The sequence below is a fragment of the Panulirus ornatus genome, chromosome 6 (assembly GCF_036320965.1).
Source record: "Panulirus ornatus isolate Po-2019 chromosome 6, ASM3632096v1, whole genome shotgun sequence".
In the NCBI taxonomy this organism is placed as follows: domain Eukaryota; kingdom Metazoa; phylum Arthropoda; class Malacostraca; order Decapoda; family Palinuridae; genus Panulirus; species Panulirus ornatus.
Genome location: NC_092229.1, coordinates 49671431 through 49693930, shown reverse-complemented (window position 1 = coordinate 49693930; position 22500 = coordinate 49671431). Strand labels below are relative to the sequence as shown.

Here is a 22500-nt window from a genome sequence, read left to right as displayed (position 1 = left end):
GCCACGACCAGCGTAAAGACACGGGTGATTTTCCAGCTCCCTGGGGCGTATACCTGTCCTGTGGCAGACGTGGCGATGAATTACGATAACACAGCCGCTAAATAAAGAGAAGAAAAAAAGAAAAAAGAAAAAATCGAATCGAATCTCTGGAAGTGATTTTTCTTTTCGTTCAATTAAAGATAAAAAAAAAAGGGAAAAAGAGAAATGCTGATATCTTCTGGAAGGTCAGGGTTTCCAGGACGTAATCAGGGCTGGAAAAGTGACGTAATCGGTCTAAGGTGGTCCCCCTCCCCCCCATCACACAGCTGCTCTGCTATTTTTTTTTCTTTCTTTCTTTTTCTTTCCCTTGGGGGAGCTGGTGGGATCGTGTGTGTGTGTGTGTGTGTGTGTGTGTGTGTGTGTGTGTGTGTGTGTGTGTGCGTGTGTGGAGAAATGTCAAAAGGGGGTTTGAGGCCAAGCGAGTGATCTCATCATTTTGGGTTTACTTGCTTAAGGTAAAGCTACTCTCTCTCTCTCTCTCTCTCTCTCTCTCTCTCTCTCTCTCTCTCTCTCACACACACACACACACACACACACACACACAACATTCCACTGGGAAAACCTTATTACCTCAAAGACACATTGGCCTCTGAGAGAGAGAGAGCGAGAGAGAGAGAGAGAGAGAGAGAGAGAGAGAGAGAGAGAGAGAGAGAGAGAGGCGCGGTGCTTCGCTACGCCCGTAAATCAATTCCAAGACGGATCAGTTGCCTTCAAGTTTCCAGTCCTTGGACACCCTTATGAGCAAGACCGGATCCCGCTCATGATCCCTCTATTTTTTTTGCTGGCTTTAATTAGCCAAATTGAGCCGCGAAAATAGCGGCGCGAACATTTAAGGTTACGAAAGAATGAAATAAGTACAACACCGTCTTTTGGACGGTGTTGTGGTTGAGATAATCGTCTTATTGCTCTCTCTGGCGACTGATGGTAATGAGAAGGGCAGCTTGAGTACGACCCTTGAGCACGACGACGGTAGGACCCTTGAGTACGACGGTACGATCCTTGAGCACGACGGTACGACCCTTGAGCACGGAGTACGACCCTTGAGCACGACGGTACGACCCGAGGACGACGGTTCGACCACTGAGCACGGCGATGGTAAGACCCTTGAGCACGGCGACGGTACGACCCTTGAGCACGACGGTACGACCCTTGAATACGACGGTGCGATCCTTCAACACGACGGCACGACCCTTGAGCACGACGGTACGATCCTTGAGCACGTAGACACGACCCCCTGAGCACAACAGCACGCACCTGGGTTGGGTGTTGGCCAACTACCACGGCTTTAGGATTCGAACCCATACGATCAAATGTACCATGCCATCTCGGTGACAAATCTTAGTGAAGTAGAAGTGCCTAAGTATGACCAAGGAACGACAATAAGCAAAATACATATTACTCACCTCTAGCCTGAAGAAGAAAGAAGAAAAAAAGAAAGAAGAAAGAGAAACATATCGTAAATACCACATTCCCTTCCATAGAAGGTCCATGAGATTTACGGACGCCCTAGGCATAACTCTCCCCACAAGGATAAACGTCTGGTCATAAATTTTATAATTCATTTCTATTAGGCTCAGCACGCCCCCCCCCCCCCCCTAACCACTACCCCATGTAACTACATAAATCCTTCTGACAAGCAGTTAAGAAGTGAATAATATATATATATATATATATATATATATATATATATATATATATATATATATATATATATATATATATATATATATATATATTCCTATGAGTCCACGGGGAAAATGAAACACGATAAGTTCCCAAGTGCACTTTCGTGTAATGATCACATCATCACGGGAGACACAAGAGAGAAATATAAGTTGATATACATCGAAGAGACGAAGCTAGGACGCCAATTGGTTAACATGTGATAGTCCAAAACATAATATATGTATATATATATATATATATATATATATATATATATATATATATATATATATATATATATATATATGTATATATATATAGACTCTATACCAGAAATCAGAAAGCATTTCTGTAACTCCCTCCCTAACTGGTCGTCACAAGCACCCACACCTCACACACACACACACACACACACACACACACACACACACACACAACTTTTCACTGGTGACACATTACTATTATGAGTGGTCCCCGACCACGCAACTGCCCTAGGCGTTCATCACGCCTTAACGACTGGGACAAGAGGCGGGAAAGCATCTGATTTGTGAAGGGAAGGGGAGGAGGGAAGGAGGGAAGGGCAGGGAAGGGAAAGGAAGGGTAGGAGGGAAGGGAAGGAGAGAGTTCCATGCAGGATTTTCAGAACGCGCTCCCATCGGTCTATTGATCTATCTATCTATCTATCGATCTAGCTGTATATCTATCTATCTATCGATTCATCAATCTATCTATCTATCTACCTATTTATCTATCTATCTATCTATATGTCTATCTATTCACGCGATAGACAGGTGTTGAATTAAGGGCATCTATGCTAACCATTTATATAAAATGTGCTAAAACTAATATGTGCATAATCTTTCTTCTTCTTCTTCTTCACGTCACTTAACACACACACACACATAGGGACGTACACGCCTCATATGAGAGAGAGAGAGAGAGAGAGAGAGAGAGAGAGAGAGAGAGAAGCGCCTCTTCTCTCTCTCTCTTTCTCTCTCGAAGTACCTGCTTTGACTTTCGGGGGGACACACCCCCGTGGCAGACTTCCTTGGCCACAGAACTACGCAGGGGAATACACCATCTCCCCTGGTGTTGAGTGGTCATCTGGACACACACACACACACACACACACACACACACACACACACTGCTACTCCTTATCTTTCTCCTCTGCCCTTCGCAGATACTCCTTATCTTTCTCTCGTGCGCCGTCAAGAATCACAAAGAGATAACCCCCCTTTTTTTTTAAAAGCAAACCTCCCTTAAAACCCCCCCCTTCCTCCCCTCCCTAAACCTTAAAACTAACTACCCTAAAGTTCTATTCCGTCTTGAAACGAAAAGCGAAGAGGTGGGCGGGGGTTGGGGGTAAATATATATGAGATGGGGGGTTAATGACACTCCCTTCTAAACCAACCTTGATCTCTTTGGCTAAATCTAAGATCTCGAAATTTCGCCCCCCCCCTTCTCACTCCCCCCCCCCCCCCAACACCACCCCTAACGACCACCGGCTGTGAAATTAGAACCATCTCGTTGCCTTAATTTACATTCGCCATTGCTCTACTGACTCTTCCCCCCCCCACCCCCATCCCACACCCTCCACCCCCCCACTCCTACTCCACACCTCCTCCATCTCCTCCCTAACTTTGAATAATCAATTTCTAATCGTTTATTATGTATTAAAGTAATTATGTCATATTCATTAAGTACTAAGGTAATCATGTAATTCATTCTTTTTTTTGGAAAGTAGAAGCATTTCATTTGCTACTTTGGCTACATCCCGTCTCAACCATCCTCCCGTTTTCTCTCACTACCGCCTCTCCTGATCCATCCTCCCGTTTTCTCTCATTAACGGCTCTCCTCAACCACCCCGCCGTTTTCTCTAACTACCGCCTCTCCTCAACCATCCTTCCGTTTTCTCTCACCTCTCCTCACCCATCTTTCCGTCCCCAAGTTTCCCACTCTGCCCAAGCAGCGCCTCCCTTCTCCCATCCCGAAACGCCACCAGCACACAATCAACCCAAGACGGGGGGGGGGGGAGCCCTCACCCCTATAATTAGTTTTATATCACTTGCCGTACACTGCACATGGAGAGAGAGAGAGAGAGAGAGAGAGAGAGAGAGAGAGAGAGAGAGAGAGAGAGAGAGAGAGAGAGCATCACTGGACGTCTACATGATCCCGACTGATCCTGGATATGAGAGAGAGAGAGAGAGAGAGAGAGAGAGAGAGAGAGAGAGAGAGAGAGAGAGAGAGAGAGAGAGAGAGATCGGGCCGTTCCGGGTAACAACTCACGCCTCGCATCGCACCATCGCATCCGACATTTTATCTTTCAGTTCCATTTTTTGACGCGTCCAATTTTTTTTTTTTCTCTCTCTCTCTCTCTCTTTCCAGCGAGAGCCTTTTATCTGCGCCTTTTTTTTTTTTTCTTTTTTCCCATATATACACAGAGGCCAACGTGACGCCTGGGTGAGTGACAGATACGAGGGGGAAAATACAGTTGCCTGTACTGATATGAGGGAGATGGAGGGGGGGGGGGGGCGGGGGGGGGTACCTGTACATGATACTTGATCCCTTATACGTTTACTGACTTTATATATATATATATATATATATATATATATATATATACTGGAGAAGTTCACAATTGAGCGCGTGATCGAGTGTATCCCTCTTTGTCCACGGAGAAATACGATAAGTTCCCAAGTGCACTTTCGTGTAATAATCACATCATCAATACAAGAAAGAAATATAGAAGTCAGTTGATTGGACGCCATTTGGTAAACAAATGACTACCCGAATGGAGGTCGGGGAGTTACGTGTTTACCAAATGGCGTTTCTAGCTACGTCTCTTCGTTGTATATCAACTGACTGTTATATTTCTCTCTTGCGTCTCCTCTGAGGATGTGACTGTTACACGAAAGTGCACTTGGCAACTTACCGTGTTTCATTTCTCCGTGGACTCATAGGAATATACTTGATCACGCGCTCAATTGTGATCCTTTCATATATATATATATATATATATATATATATATATATATATATATATATATATATATATATATATATATATAGAATTATCCGCAGAGGAAAACAATGTAAGTGAAAGCCATTTTCCTCACAACGTATTTCAGAACTTGATAGTTTTGCACTCCATTTTCTAAATTACAGTATCTGACCTGCATCTTCATAAAATTATTTATTCAACCTGTTCGTGAAATGTCATCTTGTTACACTAGATATTCAAATAAATACAAGTGACTTTCATATATATATACATATATATATATATATATATATATATATATATATATATATATATATATATATATATATATATATATATATATGTGTGTGTGTGTGTATATATATCTATGTGTATATATATAACGCAGTAGCCTCCAGCAGCCAGGATCGAACCCGGGACCCCTGCGTAGGAGGCGGGAGCGCTACCGCTCAGCTATGATCGCCCCTGTCGAGGTAATCCGTGATGGCCTGTGCGGGCCACGACGACCAGACAGACCACCACAGACTCATTGGTCTGGGGTAAGGCCCGTGCAGGGAGGTGCAGGCCATGCTCAGACAAGGACGAGGGCAGGGTATGTTTCTTAGACAGGGGCGGGGGGGCGTACTGTGGGCTCACTGCAGTGGAGGGGAATGGGAGAGGAACGGAGGGGGTGAAGGGTGAGGAGAGGGGAGATTAATGTAGGGGTTTGGGGTGGAAAGGGCAACGGGTAAGAGATGGGGTGGGGTGGGGTTTCGTTGTGTCGGGGGAGGGCCATGCAAGTGGTGGGGGTGAAAGGGGGAGGTTATGGCCTTGCTTGAGGGGGTGGTTTTTTTTTGGGGGGGAAGGTAGGAAGGAGTCATGCAAGGGTGCTGGAAGAGCCTTAAGATGGAGCAAGTGTTTGTGTGGACTACGTCCAGCCACTACCATAATCGCCCAGGATAACTGACCAACTGCGTCTCGAAGCCCCTACGCTAGGTTTAAGGTCAGCAGAAGGAGCTATTGCTCCTAACATAGCCTCAATGCAATATGCTAAACACCTAGTCCATCGCTCCTAACATAGCCTCAATGCAATAGACTCAACATTCAGTTCTGCTCTTCTAACATAGCGTGACAGCAATATACTCTACATCCAGTCCATCGTTTCTAACTCAGCCTTACTGCAATGGACTCAGCATCCAGTCCATTGCTTCTAACATAGCTCACTGCAATGGACTCAGCATCCAGTCCATCGCTCCTAACATAGCCTCACTTCAACACATTCAACACTCAGTACTTCGCTACAGCACCAGAACTTTTAACAACCAACACTCAACACTCAGTACTTCGCTACAGCACTAGAACTTTTAACCACCCAACACTCAACACTCAGTACTTCGCTACAGCACTAGAACTTTTAACAACCAACACTCAACACTCAGTACTTCGCTACAGCACTAGAACTTTTAACAACCAAACTAATTCATAACCTAACCACCTAAACCCCCAAGCCTAAACAAACGGCTTACCTCTGTTTCATATTTCATCGACTCCGTCCTAGCAGTTCCCGCCTTTCCCTGACAAACCAAACAACTCTGGCAAAATTGATGTGCGCCATACTGACCCACGAAACACTTGAGAAAAACACGACCGCCCTTCCCACACTGTACATCATATACTCCACCTCACCAGAAATACACCCATCTGAATTCATACTCCCCCAGGCACGTACGGGCTACACTTTCTCTCATCTGCGTCCTGGGAGCCGATCATATTTCCAATATAAACACCACTTCATCATCTACAAGAAGACTTCCTCTCCTGCCCAAGGTGCAGCTCTCATACCGAAGACGGAAAACGGGACGCAGGTCACTTTACTCCTTAACTCTTCTGCATTAGCCTCAAAGGGCCGGAAAGATCACACCACCACACTCTATGGCCCTGCAGTCCAGCCCAAAGGGACATAGCCACTTCCAGTGTGCTTGAGATGCCACAGAAGTGATCCTAAGGGTGATATGAAGGTATTATACTGCTATCTTTCTCACCTAACCCCTGGACTCCTTACTCTTAAATAGGTTCCTGGAGCTTCAGGGATGCGCTGCTACCACTAACAGGGAAACGGCGAACCCCTTTGTGGTTAGAAATTCTTCGAAAGAGACTGTGCGACTCTCGCCGACATACAGTGATCCAGCCACACTAAAGGTGACTTTTTACTCGCAGCATAATATATATATATATATATATATATATATATATATATATATATATATATATATATATATATATATATATATATATATATATTCCAATAAAGTGTGGCGTAGAACTACATCGTCTGGAGGGAGACACTAATTAATCGCACAACTATCAATTTCGTTCCAGTTCTAACACTGGCAAATCCATATGCCCATTAGTTATGCATATATCACTCTATAGATTAATGAATAAATGAATACCATGTATATAAATTCATTCATTTAGCTACTCAATTATTTGTACATTCGTATAAATATTCATTCTGGTTACATTGGCTCTATAAATGCATTTTCAGTTACCATCGAGGAACGGTTTAATTTATGAGGGTCGAGTGATGCTCTTTAATCAAGAAGTAAAGTGAACAATCATATATATATATATATATATATATATATATATATATATATATATATATATATATATATATATATATATATATATACATATATTCACGGGGCAAAATGAAACACGATAAATTCCCAAGTGCACTTTCGTGTAATCATCACATCATCAGGGGAGATACAAGAAAGAAATATAACTGTCAGGTGATATACAACGAAGAGACGTATGTCAAGTGACTGTTAAATTTCTTTCTTGTATCTCCCCTGATGATGTGATTATTACACGAAAGTGCACTTGGGAATTTATCGTGTTTCAATTCCCCATGGATTAGAAAGATATTTATATTCTGGTTGTATCTTCGTCACTGGATCCATCGCAATGCAATCTCAAAGGGGATCCTCCCGGTCCACAGAGTGTTGTCATTTCCCTGCTCCTGATCGTAGCGCAGCTTTGAAGCCTACCGAAACCCCATAAAAAGGTGTCCTGGGGTTGTATAATGAATCAACGAGTTATACATCATCTCTAAGGCGTCAGCGAACTTCGCCTTATTCACCACAAGGAGCCTGCCTTACCCTGCACCCTGCTGCCGGGTGGAGCGCAATGATAAAATAATAATAATAATAATAATAATGATAATAACAATAATAATAACAATAATGATAATGAAATAATAATAATAATAATAATAATAACAACAGTATGTGTACATGAATCATCTTTTCATACAAGTTAACAATACCTCCTCTTTAAACGCTTATCATTCACAGTGAAAAGGAAGGAAGGAAAAAAAACGACCAATTTTCTCCATGAACATTTTTAGATCGAGGTCTCCCATTTTCTTTATTCTGGCATCTGGAGGACACACTGCACTAAAGTCTAAGATACGTCGACGATTCATTCTACCATCTCCCGAGGCGTCTTCATCGCGAGGACAACGAGTTAGACGTCTACTCGTAACTTATTTTTTTCCCCCCCTCTTTTTTTTGGCAAGGTTAAGCATGGAGAACCTGGAGACGAGAGAGAAAGGGATAAGAGAAAGAGAGGATTTCTCGTAAGAAGACGCATAAAAGAAAGAAAGGAAAAAAAAGAAAGAAAGATTGGTGCCTGACACAGGTTACTTGAGTAGGTGTTTATGTTGAACATTTGTCTTGACAAAAAAGACGGAGATGGTGGACGGTGTGTGTGTGTGTGTGTGTGTGTGTGTGTGTGTTGGGCTGTTGCAGTCTTTAGTGAGAGAGAGAGAGAGAGAGAGAGAGAGAGAGAGAGAGAGAGAGAGAGAGAGAGAGAGAGACACTATGCATGACAAGCTAGAGTGTGGATGTGAACGAATGAGGCCATTTCTTCGTTTGTTCCTGGCGCTACATCGCTTACGCAGGAAATGGCGAATAAACACACACACACACACACACACACACACACACACACACACACACATACATAATGTTGAGCAAATATTAAAGTTCTTCCAGTCTTCTCGACCATACGAGACCCTTTTGAGCAATTCTTATCAAAGATTTTGTCTTTTAAGAGAAGTAGAAACACACAGGTAAGCTGCCTCGGGCGCCAAGGGCGACGGAAGAACACGCGTAAAAGCTTTGCTGGGCGAAAATGTAGGGCGGGGGACCTACCTTAACCCTGTGTGTGTGTGTGTGTGTGTGTGTGTGTGTGTGTGTGTGTGTGTAGCCAGGTTCCAGGGACTCCAGTTTCCAGGAAGTCTATTCTTCCCATGTCTGAATGGATGATTATATACACACCACCACCATCGTACTGCTGTCTTGGGTCGGGGGTCGGGGTGGTGTGTTGTGGTGGAGAGAGAGAGAGAGAGGGAGAGGGAGGAGAGTGGTGGAGGGGAGGGGGTGGGGTCTGTTAGGAAAAAGGGGGGGGGGTAGGTATAGGGTATGGAGTGGAGGGGTGTGGCATTCAGGCGACCCATTTGGATAATTCTGGCAGGAGGGGACCCCACACCCCCCCAAAACCTTCACGCCCTTGTGATGCGAAGCTGTGGACGATTGACGTGTACTGGAGAGGACTTTTGGAGCGGGGGGGGGAGGAGGTGGGGGGATTGTAGGAGACGGGGGTGATGGGGGAGGGAGGGAGGGACTGCCTCTTGTGTGTGTGTGTGTGTGTGTGTGTGTGTGTGTGTGTGTGTGTGACAGTCGCCCTGTGTTCTCGCGTTTTCTTTCAAGACGACGATGGACGGAATCTATCCAAACTTGGCCCTCTGTCCCCAGTAACGATATGGGACGGCCCCAGACGCGCACCTCTCTCTCTCTCTCTCTCTCTCTCTCTCTCTCTCTCTCTCTCTCTCTCTCTCTCTCTCCACTAATACTATTCATGAATTTTATAATCTTCGATTCCAGGATTTTGGAGCAGCTGGCGTGTAGAGAGAGAGGCGAGGGGCGGAAGGGGGAGAGAAATAAAGAAGCCAAATGAGGATATACTGTGGTTGGGAGAGTCAGTGACAGAGAGAGAGAGAGAGAGAGAGAGAGAGAGAGAGAGAGAGAGAGAGAGAGAGAGAGAGAGAGAGAGGATCCACTCTCTAAGTAAGACATATCGAAACCCTTCTCAGAAGTAATCCAATTACATGAGGCGGCTCGTAATGCCTCCTTTTTTTTCTTTTAGTCTTCGCTGCATCTCTCCATTGTCCTCACTCCCTCGTGCAGCTGGTGGAGACGGGAGGAGGAGGAGGGCGGCGCAGCCCCTCCTCCTCATCTCCCCCTTCCTCGCCAATTTCTGGGGGTGTGTGGTGTGGGTGGAAAGTCGATGGTACGACCCTCCTGCACGGCGGAACGACCCTTGAGGGAGACGGTACGACCCGTCAGGGCACGGGAGCATGACGACCCTTCCCCTCCACCTTTGGGGCACGAAGGTTGTGTAGACACACCACCAGGCGCCCGCCTACCCCAAGGGAAGCACAACCCTCCTGTCTTACGAGTGTTCAAGTGATGGTCCGGGACCATCTTACAACCTCCGTGTCACAATTGCTGGCCTCATTAAAACATACCTGGAGGGATCGGTACAGGGGTTACTATTCTATATACACAACAAAAGCCATCTCACCTCTCTCGTCAGAATACACGTCCCTCTTCCCTATATATATATATATATATATATATATATATATATATATATATATATATATATATATATATCATACTATTCGCCATTTCCCGCATTAGCGAGGTAGTGTTAAGAACAGAGGACTGGGCCTTTGAGGGAATATCCTCACCGGGCCCCCTTCTCTGTTCCTTCTTTTGGAAAATTAAAAAAAAATAATGAGAGGGGAGGATTTCCAGCTCCCCGCTCCCTCCCCTTTTAGTCAACTTCTACGACACGCAGGGAATACGTGGGAAGTATTCTTTCTCCCCTATCCCCAGGGATAAATACATATATATATATATATATATATATATATATATATATATATATATATATATATATATATATATATATATATATCAAAACCCTTTCCCTACCAGGAGAGCGATGCAGATATGTAATAACCATGCCCCTTCCCTTACCTACCCCAAAAATTTCCACCCCAACTCCCCTGATTCAAATCTCTCTCTCTCTCTCTCTCTCTCTCTCTCTCTCTCTCTCTCTCTCTCTCTCTCTCTCTCTCTCTCTATCTCGTTTTCCCCCTTTCCTCCTCACCCCCATCTCTCTCTTATCTCTCTGTGCCCAAGGCCCCATCTCTCTCTCTCTCTTTCTCTCTCTCTCTCTCTCTCTCTCTCTCTCTCTCTCTTATATCTGTGCCCACAGCCCCATATCTCTCTTATCTCTCTGTGGCCACAGCCCTATCTCTCTCTTATCTCTCTATGCCCACATCCCTATCTCTCTCTTATCTCTCTTATCTCCCTCAGCGTGTCTCGTTGGGGGATTTGCCCCGAGCATCGACATCCCGGAGACCACAACGGAGCCGCCGCCCACCACACCAGACCCAGCCACTGTGCCCTACTTCCTCCACCACCTGAACGCCACGAACGTCACCATCAGTAGAGGCAAGACAGCCACCCTGGACTGCCAGGTCTTCAGACTCAGGGACAGAATGGTGAGTCTCATGCCCTTCCACAAGATGAGTAAGGGCGCGTGTGTGTGTGTGCGTGTGTGTGTGGGGGGGAGGAGTGGGTGGTTGTGTCTCGCCTCGGAGTAAGAGTAAGGGCTTGTGAGTGTACGCGTAAGGTAACGGTGAGGAGTTATGAGTAATGAGTGTGGGTCACTTTTTTAAGTAAGGGCTTGTGAGTGTACGCGTAAGGTATCGGTGAGGAGTTATGAGTAATGATTGTGGGTCACTTTTTTAAGTGAGGGCTTGTGAGTGTACGCGTAGGGTAACGGTAAGGAGTTATGAGTAATGAGTGTCGGTCACTTTTTTAAGTGAGGAATTATAAGTGTACTCGTGTGGGTCACTTCTATGTAACGGTGAGTACTTAAGAGTAATGAGCGTGGGTCACTTTTTAAGTGAGGAATTACAAGTGGGTCACTTCTAAGTAGAAGTGAGTCCTTCTGAGTAATGATTGTGGGTCACTTCTAAGTACTAGTGAGTACTTATGGGTAGTGATAAATAGTCATCCAAAATTCTTAAAATTCATATATACAACAAACAATATCTATACACAAAAATCAAATCTTTTATTCATACGACCAAAATACAATAACAAAACCCAGATAACGAATCTATCATTCATACAATCAAAATACAATAAGAGAACCTAGATATCAAATCGGTTATTCATGTGAACAAAATTCGACACCTAAACACAGGAATCCACTCTATCATGCCTGGGAAGAAACTAACTGGGTCCCCTAAACACCGAAATACACTTCGCCAAGTAACCAACACTTACATATGCAGAGGACGCTGGTAAACACAACATGTAAACAACGGTATATATAAGTCATACACAACCACACTTTTGCTAGCGAATAAATGAATGAATAACATACCCACACACCAATGCCCAGCCACTATGAATAGCGCATAACCTTGATTCTTATTCAGTACAGCAAAAAAGACTGAGATTAATATTATGGAAATCGTGATTAGACTTCAAGTGGGCAACTCTCTCATTCATCAGTTCTCTGATGAACTGAAGTTTTCGCAGTTGAATTATGCATTACGTTGCTCGTCACTGGAAGTGAGAGATTATGAAATTTTGGTAACGTTGAGAAAAGGTAACGGTGATCATTAATGAATACTAGTGGGTAAGAGTATTTGGTTACCGGAGGTAATTACGGGTGATTGCTGAGTCATAATGACGAATACAGCACAAGTGAGTAACATGGAAGGGCGATGAGTAATGTCCAAGGAATGAGCGGAAATCCAAAGTTGCGTCTTTTCATAAGTCTTACAGATCAGGAGATTCGGGCCTTCTGGACCACCATATCCTCCCTCACCACCACAGTGGCCTTCCACATTGGATACTACGACAACCTCCCTCACTACTGCTACCACCACCACCACTCTCTCTCTCTCTCTCTCTCTCTCTTCTCTCTCTCTCTCTCTCTCTCTCTCCCTAGCCACCAAGCCCAATTTTTGCAAAAGCCCTTTGATGATTATGGCGTCAGAGAGAGAGAGAGAGAGAGAGAGAGAGAGAGAGAGAGAGAGAGAGAGAGAGAGAGAGAGAGAATGAATCGTTTCGCAGGAATAAGTGGCACAGAAGGGGAAAACGGGTCTACAACTCTCTTGAGAACCGATCACAACTGTTGTCAAGACAGCGGCATCTGGTCATTCTTCAGTGAGAATAACGCTTGCCCGCAAGGGAATGCCCTTGCACCTCTGCTGTTTCTCAATTCCCGCATCCGATCCTGATGCAAACCGCAGTTTGCAGATGATGCCGAAATGATCACGCAAAGTCTCATCGGTAAGAGACGCTCAAAGTCTGTCAGTCGGTTTCAGTCGAGTCTTCCGGTTGGGATAACGTGATGAACGGCGTGTTTAACGAGACCAGCCCTCACACGCTTCACCATAAGGCCAGTGATGAGGTGATGAAACCTCAAGCGGAACACCGGAGGCAAAGAAACATCAGAATACCATAGTAGGGAATAGGAGATATCGGAGAGGGGGAGAGGGAGAGAGAGAGAGAGAGAGAGAGAGAGAGAGAGAGAGAGAGAGAGAGAGAGAGAGAGAGAGAGAGAGAGAGGAATCCATACCACCTGGAAAAATAATAAGATGGGGAGGCTGGATGCTGCGAAACTCCAAAGACGAGAGAAGACAACAGCAGCAGCGGTCCATGGCACACTCCAGGTCCCTCACAACTCTCCAAACTCGATTCCAATTTCCGTGTTAACAACCGCCTTCCATCTGTGACTTCCTGTTATCTCCTACCAGCACCGCCAGGCCTTGGGCGAAGGGGGATCCAAATGGTCCTTTTGGTCTTTGAAACCCCCTTTGTGTAAGGCGGGCGAAACAGCCGATCCAGATCGTGTACCAAGATCATCATAACCTCCCGGGCGATTGCAGGAAGGAGAGAGAGAGAGAGAGAGAGAGAGAGAGAGAGAGAGAGAGAGAGAGAGAGAGAGAGAGAGAGAGAGAGAGAGATAAAAGGTACCCCTCGCTCCAGGAAAAGTCCTGGAACACCCAACCCTAAAACTGCTCAACCAAAAAGAAAAAAAGAAAAAAAAAATAGAAATAAAATAAAATAAAGGCATATCCTCTCGAACATGTCAGACTGTGAAATATATCAACACATAAAAGTCAGAATTTCACCCAGAGAGAGAGAGAGAGAGAGAGAGAGAGAGAGAGAGAGAGAGAGAGAGAGAGAGAGAGAGAGACGGACAATCATCTCCCAGCATCGTTCCACTCAACATCCCCCCCTAGTGAAAGGGGGACCTCATTACGGAGATAATCCTCATCAAAAACTCTCTGGTCGAACATCTAGCGAGCAAACCTGATGTTGACCAGTCTAGTTACTGTGGGTACGTGAGCCTCAAACAGCCTGATTGATCACATGGAAAGTCAAAATCGTGGACGGACGCACATTACCACACCTTCCTCACTCTTGTACTATATCCTCCAAGGAACACTTCGAGCGAAGATAAACAAGAACACTGAACGCCAATAATTCCTTTCTCTTTTCCTCTGCGTCTTCCTCCGTGACTGAACTTGTGAATGACCTTTAAGTACAGTCCAGTGGCAGGAAATCAGTCAGAGAACACTGACAGCCGAAGAAATCAGTCAGAGAACACCGACAGCCGAAGAAATCAGTCAGAGAACACTGACAGCCGAAGAAATCAGTCAGAGAACACTGACAGCCGAAGAAATCAGTCAGAGAACACTGACAGTCGAAGAAATCAGTCAGAGAACACTGACAGCCGAAGAAATCAGTCAGAGAACACTGACAGCCGAAGAAATCAGTCAGAGAACACTGACAGTCGAAGAAATCAGTCAGAGAACACTGACAGCCGAAGAAATCAGTCAGAGAACACTGACAACCGAAGAAATCAGTCAGAGAACACTGACAACCGAAGAAATCAGTCAGAGAACACCGACAGCCGAAGAAATCAGTTAGAGAACACTGACAGCCGAAGAAATCAGTCAGAGAACACTGACAGTCGAAGAAATCTACCTTCGATACCAGAGTGACTGAACACAACGCACCTAAAATGATTACTTAAAGTGAAGATAACGCACCTAAAATGACTGATTAAAGTGAAGGTAATGCACCTAAAAATATTCATTACAGTGAGGGTAATGCACCTAAAAATATTGATCAAAGTGATGGTAATGCACCTAAAATGATTAATTAAAGTGAAGGAAATGCACCTAAAAATATTGATTAAGGTGAAGGTAATTCACCTATAAAGCCAAATGAAAAATGGGAAGCCTCCGTAGAAGGGAACTAATTAAACTTTCGCCATAATCATGTAATGAAACTGTTCCCCTTGTAGTTCGGTGTTTGATAATGGGATTATAACGAGGCGGACACGGTGGAGGTGCTGGCTTGTTTCCGTATGATCAACGGCCGTGCATAACAGACGGTCAAACCTGTCAAGGGAACAGACCGACGGCTTCAAAACGTGTGCCTGAGTCACATGTCAAGGCGTGTCAAGTGAATCCCAAGGGCAAAAGGACAATCTTGTCAAGCAATGAGATCATGAGACTTACCTGTTGTTTGAATGAGTCGCGGTCAAGGTGATTGTGCAAGTCCCCCGGAGTACAAGGCCAGTCCCCTGCTGTCAAGTGAATGTATTGACAGCTTCTCCTGACTGAGGGAGTCACTGTCAAGGTGACGGCAAGTCCCCAGATCCGACGTTCAGTCCTGGAAAGAAACCAGAAAAAAATGTACTGTCAATGTCAGGATGGAATCTGCTGTGAAGGAGTGCGTGTGACTGAGAGGAGTACAAAAGTAAGCGGCTGAAAGTTAAAAAAGTGCAAAAGCTGGAAAAAAAAAAGAGAAGATAAAGGCAAACATCAAAAACAAGTAAGACTTTCCCTTCATAAGGTCTTCTATTCATTATAACAGCTGTCTAGCCACGTCACAATTTCATATCTGGAAATTTCTGAGTTTTCAGCAATTTCGCGCCTGTAATGTCCGCTTTAACACGACGCATCTCTCCGAAAAAAAAAATCTCTCTTCTGTACGCATTACTGGAACGTAAATCTCCATCTTTCCTCACTCCCGTGTGATTCAAAGGAACCCCAGTAGATAAAGTCTCCATTGATATTGAATCGCTCTTATCTATCATATCAAAAAAAGAGGTCCAAACAAAATCCTCTTATCCGGCGTACGTAAAATAATCGCATCGCTCTTCACATACACACACGCGCGCGCGCGCGGCTCCGCTGTCAAAGAGCGGGAGACATAACAATAAAAGTACCCATGAAAACTGGTAATGGCCGACAGCGAACAACGCCCAGCACAACCGTTTGTCACACTGTGGTTAATGAAGCTTCCGTGGATGGGCCGATGTGGCAACACTGTGGCAACCGTAAACACAAGTTGAATATTCCGATGTGGCAACACTGTGTCAACCGTAAACCGCGGGTGAAGCGGTTGGCGCTGCCGACCACCAAGCACTGACGGGCCGCCCGGGGTCGAGCGCATAGGTTCGAAATCTGGCTACGGTAGTTGGTCCACAGTCCACCCAGCTGTTCATCTTTCTCTAAGGGTTTGGTCGATAAACTGGGTACCTGGATTAAACTAGTGTATATATAATATATATATATATATATATATATATATATATATATATATATATATATATATATATATATAGATAGATAGATAGATAGATAGATAGATAGACAGATAGGTAGATAGATAGAGAGATAGACAGATAGATAGATATATCAAATAGAAGGCCATGACTGGGGCATTCATCTGCTCGTGCCAGTTCAATTAGCATAAGAAAAAATATAAGACTTGACAAGAACAAAGACAAAAGACGAGCTGGACCGCGTCGTAGTCCTGTATGCCACCCTTCCCTTGACCTCACCTGACCCACCACGACGGGAGGGGGGGGGGGGGGGGGGGGGGTCATGCCAGGAGAGAACTCAGACCCAAGACGAAAACAAGTATGAAATAGGAGACACGTTGTCAACCCCCTCAGCTCCCTCCCAGGCTCCCTCCCTCCCTCCCTCACTCCCAGGCTCCCTCCCTCCCTCACTCCCAGGATCCCTCCCTCCCAGCCTCCCTCCCTCCCTCACTCCCAGGATCCCTCCCTCCCAGGCTCCCTCCCTCCCTCACTCCCAGGCTCCCTCCCTCCCTCACTCCCAGGCTCCCTCCCTCCCTCCCTCCCTCCCTCCCTCCCTCCCTCCTCATCTTGTGAGAAAACAATGAAACAATTTGTTGTGGACGGAGGGGGCACGTACCACCGAGAGAGAGAGAGAGAGAGAGAGAGAGAGAGAGAGAGAGAGAGAGAGAGAGAGAGAGAGAGAGAGAGAGAGAGAGAGACAGAGGAGGGAGCCATTTGTCGACCAATATGGCCCTCGGGACGTGGTTCGTTTCTAGTCCACGGGCGGCAAGAGGCAGGAGAGGAGGGGAAAGTTGGGGTGGCAGATTTGTGGCCCAGACGGACGTGTGACACTGTCGATGGGTCGGTCACCCACGATCGACTGGGGGTCTATATAGGCCTCCGTCAAGAAGACCATCACTAAGTTTTAGGGTAATGCTATGTCAAAGGATCTATCGGGTCTGAAACATGAGTAGGAGGGGCTGGAATCTTGTGCAGTTTGATAGCTGGGGCACGAACCGACGTGGACCATGGTCGTACCGTCGTGCTCAAGATGCTGAGCGACGACACAGAAACACGATACAGGACCAATTCAGTGGTTTTGGAAGGCCTGAGTGCGTGGAGGAGGCGGGGGGTTGGAGAAGGTAGAGAAGACGGGTGGAGGTGGAGGTGGAGGAGCTGGTGGGAGGAGGAGGAGGAGGAGGAGGAGGAGGAGGAGGAGGAGGAGGAGGAGGAGGACCAGATGAAGTTTCACACCAATTGAAGAAAAAGTTTTGAGGAACAAAAGTCTCTTTACATTTTCTTCTTCTCAAGAAAGATTTAATCCATCAAGGAGAAAGTCTCTCTCTCTCTCTCTCTCTCTCTCTCTCTCTCTCTCTCTCTCTCTCTCTCTCTCTCTCTCTCTCTCTCTCAAACACACACAATATCCCCAGTGGAGCAATGAACATGACGGAACAGTTTCGTATAATGATCACACACACACACACACACACACACACACACACATATATATATATATATATATATATATATATATATATATATATATATATATATATATATATATATATAGAATAGATAACGGAGGACCTTTCGGCCTTTGTCATTTAGGGCCCAAGCCTCACATTCCGACAACAGCACCGTCGGATGGACTATAACATCAAACATACCCATCTTTGCCCTCACAGACAGTAGCCTCTCCTTCCAAACATTACTCAGTGCACCCAGGACATTATAACAACCCTCCTTATGATGATAACATTTCATTTTACGATTTAATAACACGCTTATGATAATCATTATTTGCATGTCACTATTTATAGAGACAACCTATTTATTAGGGTCATGTGACATTATTAGGATCATGTCTTAACTCATCAATAGGGTCATGTCTTAACTCATCAATAGGGTCATGTCTTGACTCATCAATAGGGTCATGTCTTGACTCATCAATAGGGTCATGTCTTGACTCATCAATAGGGTCATGTCTTGACTCATCAATAGGGTCATGTCTTAACTCATCAATAGGGTCATGTCTTGACTCATCAATAGGGTCATGTCTTGACTCATCAATAGGGTCATGTCTTGACTCATCAATAGGGTCATGTCTTGACTCATCAATAGGGTCATGTCTTGACTCATCAATAGGGTCATGTCTTGACTCATCAATAGGGTCATGTCTTGACTCATCAATAGGGTCATGTCTTGATTCATCAATAGGGTCATGTCTTGACTCATCAATAGGGTCATGTCCTTCCTCATGAAAAAAAAAAATACGATTGACGAGAAATTCGTTCGTTATCCACGCCAATAAACAACCTCCCCCTCCCCGCCCACGCCTCAACGCTGGTGATAACCACCTGCCACACGCGCGCAGATGAATCAATAACCATCAGAAACTCATCATGTAGCCTCCAAGGGCATTATCATCATGTCGCCTCCAAGGGCATTATCATCATGTCGCCTCCAAGGGCAGCGTCATCAGGAACGCATAAACCGATGCTACATTCTCAAGTTGAGCGGCGTCAATCACAAGTCCCCCTCAACTTGACAGATACTGCACGACGGTACGACCCGTGAGCACGACGGTACGACCCGTGAGCACGACGGTACGACCCGTGAGCACGAGGGTACGACCCGTGAGCACGACGGTACGACCCGTGAGCACGACGGTACGACCAGTGAGCACGAGGGTACGACCAGTGAGCACGAGGGTACGACCCGTGAGCACGGGGGTACGACCCGTGAGCACGACGGTAAGACCCTTGAGCACGACGGTACGACCCTTGAGCACGAGGGTACGACCAGTGAGCACGAGGGTACGACCCGTGAGCACGGGGGTACGACCCTTTGAGGCACGACGGTACCGTCGTGCCTCAAAGGATCGTACCGTAATGTCCAAGGGTCGTACCGTCGTGCTCAAGAATCGTACCGTCGTGCTCAAGGGTCGTACCGTCGTGCTTAAGGGTCGTACCGTCGTGCTCAAGGGTCGTACCGTCGTGCTCAAGAGAACCGTTGATCACACAGGCAGATAAAGCAATACACCAACAATACAAAAGAAAATATTAGTCTCAAATCTCATCCTTATCTCCAGATAACTTCTCCCTTATCTCCAGACAACTTCTCCCTTATCTCCCAGATAACCTCTCCCTTATCTCTAGATAACCTCTCCCTTATCTCCCAGGTAATCTCTCAGCGTCTCATCTCCGTCAGAGCTGTGTCCGTCTGTGTATGTATCGCAGACCACAGCTCATGGCAACACACCGTCCAACTTTTCCTCCCCCCCAGTTACTGCTTGTCTTCCTCAATACATTCTTCCTTGAAGTCGAACTTCCCATCCCTTTCTGTTTTCTCTCCAGTGTCGTCATTATTATCGGACCTGATTTCCTTGTACCTCCGTGCTTTTCAAAGAGAGAACGTTTCTGAGATACATGCGTTCGTTTCACGTTCCCCTGCGTTCGTTTCACGTTCCCCTGCGTCCGTTTCACGTTCCCTGTATTCGTTTTACGTTCCTGCGTCCGTTTCACGTTCCCTGCGTCCGTTTCACGATCGCTGCGTTCGTTTCACGTTCCCTGCGTCCGTCTCTGAAATGTTTCTGTTCCCTTCCCATCATCAAAAACCGCGTCGGGACGAGACCTGTGTGTGTGTGTGTGTGTGTGTGTGTGGTGTGTGTGTGTGTGTGTGTGTGTGTCTCATCTTCATGATGTTGGATCGAGTCAGTTGGCGTAGTTCATCCACTAAATGCGCCGCAACCCGTCGAAGCGTCATCAGAGACCAATAAAGTCTTCCGAGTCTTCCTTACTCTCATAATTCTTGAATCATCAGCAAACAGGTTCACGTGCTGTGTTGATCCGTCTCAACACGGATCAGGGAGAGCTCAGGTCCCTGGGGAACGCCACTGGCTGGCCTCTCTCTCGAGTGCGCAAAGGCGCCTCAGACTTGCGACCAATGATCGTCCATCTGTCCACATGACCTCTTGAAGACTCACCAAAGGATATTCCCATCCTTCGCATACAACGCTTGGCGATCTAGTTAAGGTCTAGAGTCAACTAACCCCCCTCTGGTTGTTTTGGAATACACAAGAGAGTCGTCTCGAACCATCTGTTCTCTCTTAGACAACGTCTCCTTTGCGTGTTCAAATCCTAATGCCTTCATCGGTCATCTTTTCCAGCAGTATATATACACACTGAGTGTATCAGTGAAATCTGGTCTTTATACTTCATCTTAAGAGACAGACGCGATATTGGCTCACCTTCAAGCCAGGTCCTTCCGTCCTTCTCAAACGGACCGTTTCGTCAAGTGGTTCTGAACACACAGACACACAGACACACACACTCTCAGCACGCAAGGAAGGTGATAACAATGAGATCCAAGACTTTGACGTGGATCTAGATCCTCTAGGAGATACATGGCCCCACACCTCTTAGTAAAACCCTGACTCCATCTTTATCTTTAGCTAGTGCTTGAGGGCGAATACAGCGAAGATCCTGTCGAATTTGAGCACTCTCACGTCCTTCGCATTAAGTCACCCGTCCGTCCCCCTCCTACTTCGACAACTCCTTCCCTGGGAGTCCTTCCTTTCCTGAGTGATTTCCACTCGAAGGATCGCCGGGAAAGTTGGAGGAATGCCTCCCCCTTTCCTCTGCCTTGTGTGCAATGCCTCTTGTGTTTCCTCTCGCAAGTTCCTCCGGTCCATCTCCCTTCATCGTTCCGTCTGTACTCATGCTGCTCTTTTTGCTCTCTGGTATACACACCACCGACGTACGGGGCCTGGCTACTGCTGAATATATGTATCTTCCCCACACACACACACACACACACACACACACACACACACACACAGAAAGAACCACCAATTCTTCTCCTCCTTCTCGTGTGTTCTGACGTCCTCTCTCTCTCTCTCTCTCTCTCTCTCTCTCTCTCTCTCTCTCTCTCTCTCTCTCTCTCTCTCACCACACAGTGACTTCCTCATTCATTCCATTCGCCCCGCAGAACATCTGCCCTAGACACACATGCCGTCTACGGACATCCCATTTTCTATGCCAGGTTCCATGAAAGCATATCATTATCTGACTCTTTCCAGAACTTCCACTCCTGGGTGTCCTCTCTTGGACTTCGTCTCACATCTGTCTTCACTAATTACCCTCCCTAATTACATCCTCAGATTCGATCATTACAGGCTTACTTTGTCTCTTAATGGCTTTCTATATATATATATATATATATATATATATATATATATATATATATATATATATACAATCTTTTTTTTTCCTAAGCTTCCCAGACGTTTGTGTGACGATAAGGTCTGTTCCTTCCCCGTAATGTTGACTGAATTACGACTGTCTTGCCCCTCGCCACTCGTTTCATACCACGGTTTTCCTACCACCGACTCTGCTGTAAACACTGGCCCTAATATTGATGTCTCTCTAACCACAGGCTAACTACTATTACTACTACTACTACTACTATTACTACTACTACTACTACTACTAGTACTACTACTACTACTACAACTACTACTACTACTACTATTACTACTACTACTATTACTACTACTAATACTACTACTACTACTACTACTACAACTACTATTACTACTACTACCACCATAACTACTACTACTACTACTAGAACTACTATTACTACTACTACGACCACCATAACTACTACTACTACTACAACTACTATTACTACTACTACCACCAAAACTACTACTACTACCACTATTATTACTACTACTACTACCACTACCCATACCAAACAACTATCAGCCAATTATCGTCACCGTGTATCCACACATCCCATCGCATCATCGGCCCTTCCAACCCAACATGAACCACACGTCGGATAATATGCTATAATGAAACCCGCTGGTGAAAGGTAAACACAAACACCTCCACCACCACCTCCTCCTCCTTCGTCCCCCGGCCACAAAACACAACCAAACATGTGTGGCCCACCTCATTATGTACTCGAAATGGCTGGGCCAACGTAAACAACCCGGATTGGCCAGCTATCAATTACACTGTTTCGGGACTGATGGA

At 45.6% G+C, this 22500-nt stretch overlaps 1 protein-coding gene and 1 long non-coding RNA gene across 5 annotated transcripts in view; one reads left to right on the top strand and one right to left on the bottom strand.

Moving 5' to 3' along the window:
- Positions 1-22500, bottom strand: part of LOC139749218 (uncharacterized) — a 384303-nt gene that overhangs the window by 163396 nt on the left and 198407 nt on the right. Inside the window, exon 2 of the long non-coding RNA XR_011712931.1 lies at positions 15387-15540. This is a non-coding gene — a long non-coding RNA (uncharacterized lncRNA). The remainder of the gene's footprint in view (positions 1-15386; positions 15541-22500) is intronic.
- The window catches only part of LOC139749217 (zwei Ig domain protein zig-8-like), a 122158-nt gene that overhangs the window by 54648 nt on the left and 45010 nt on the right, over positions 1-22500 (top strand). For all 4 annotated transcript variants that reach the window (XM_071662911.1, XM_071662913.1, XM_071662910.1 and 1 more), the window contains exon 3: positions 11146-11333. In XM_071662911.1, the coding sequence (XP_071519012.1) occupies positions 11146-11333 (188 nt within the window). The remainder of the gene's footprint in view (positions 1-11145; positions 11334-22500) is intronic.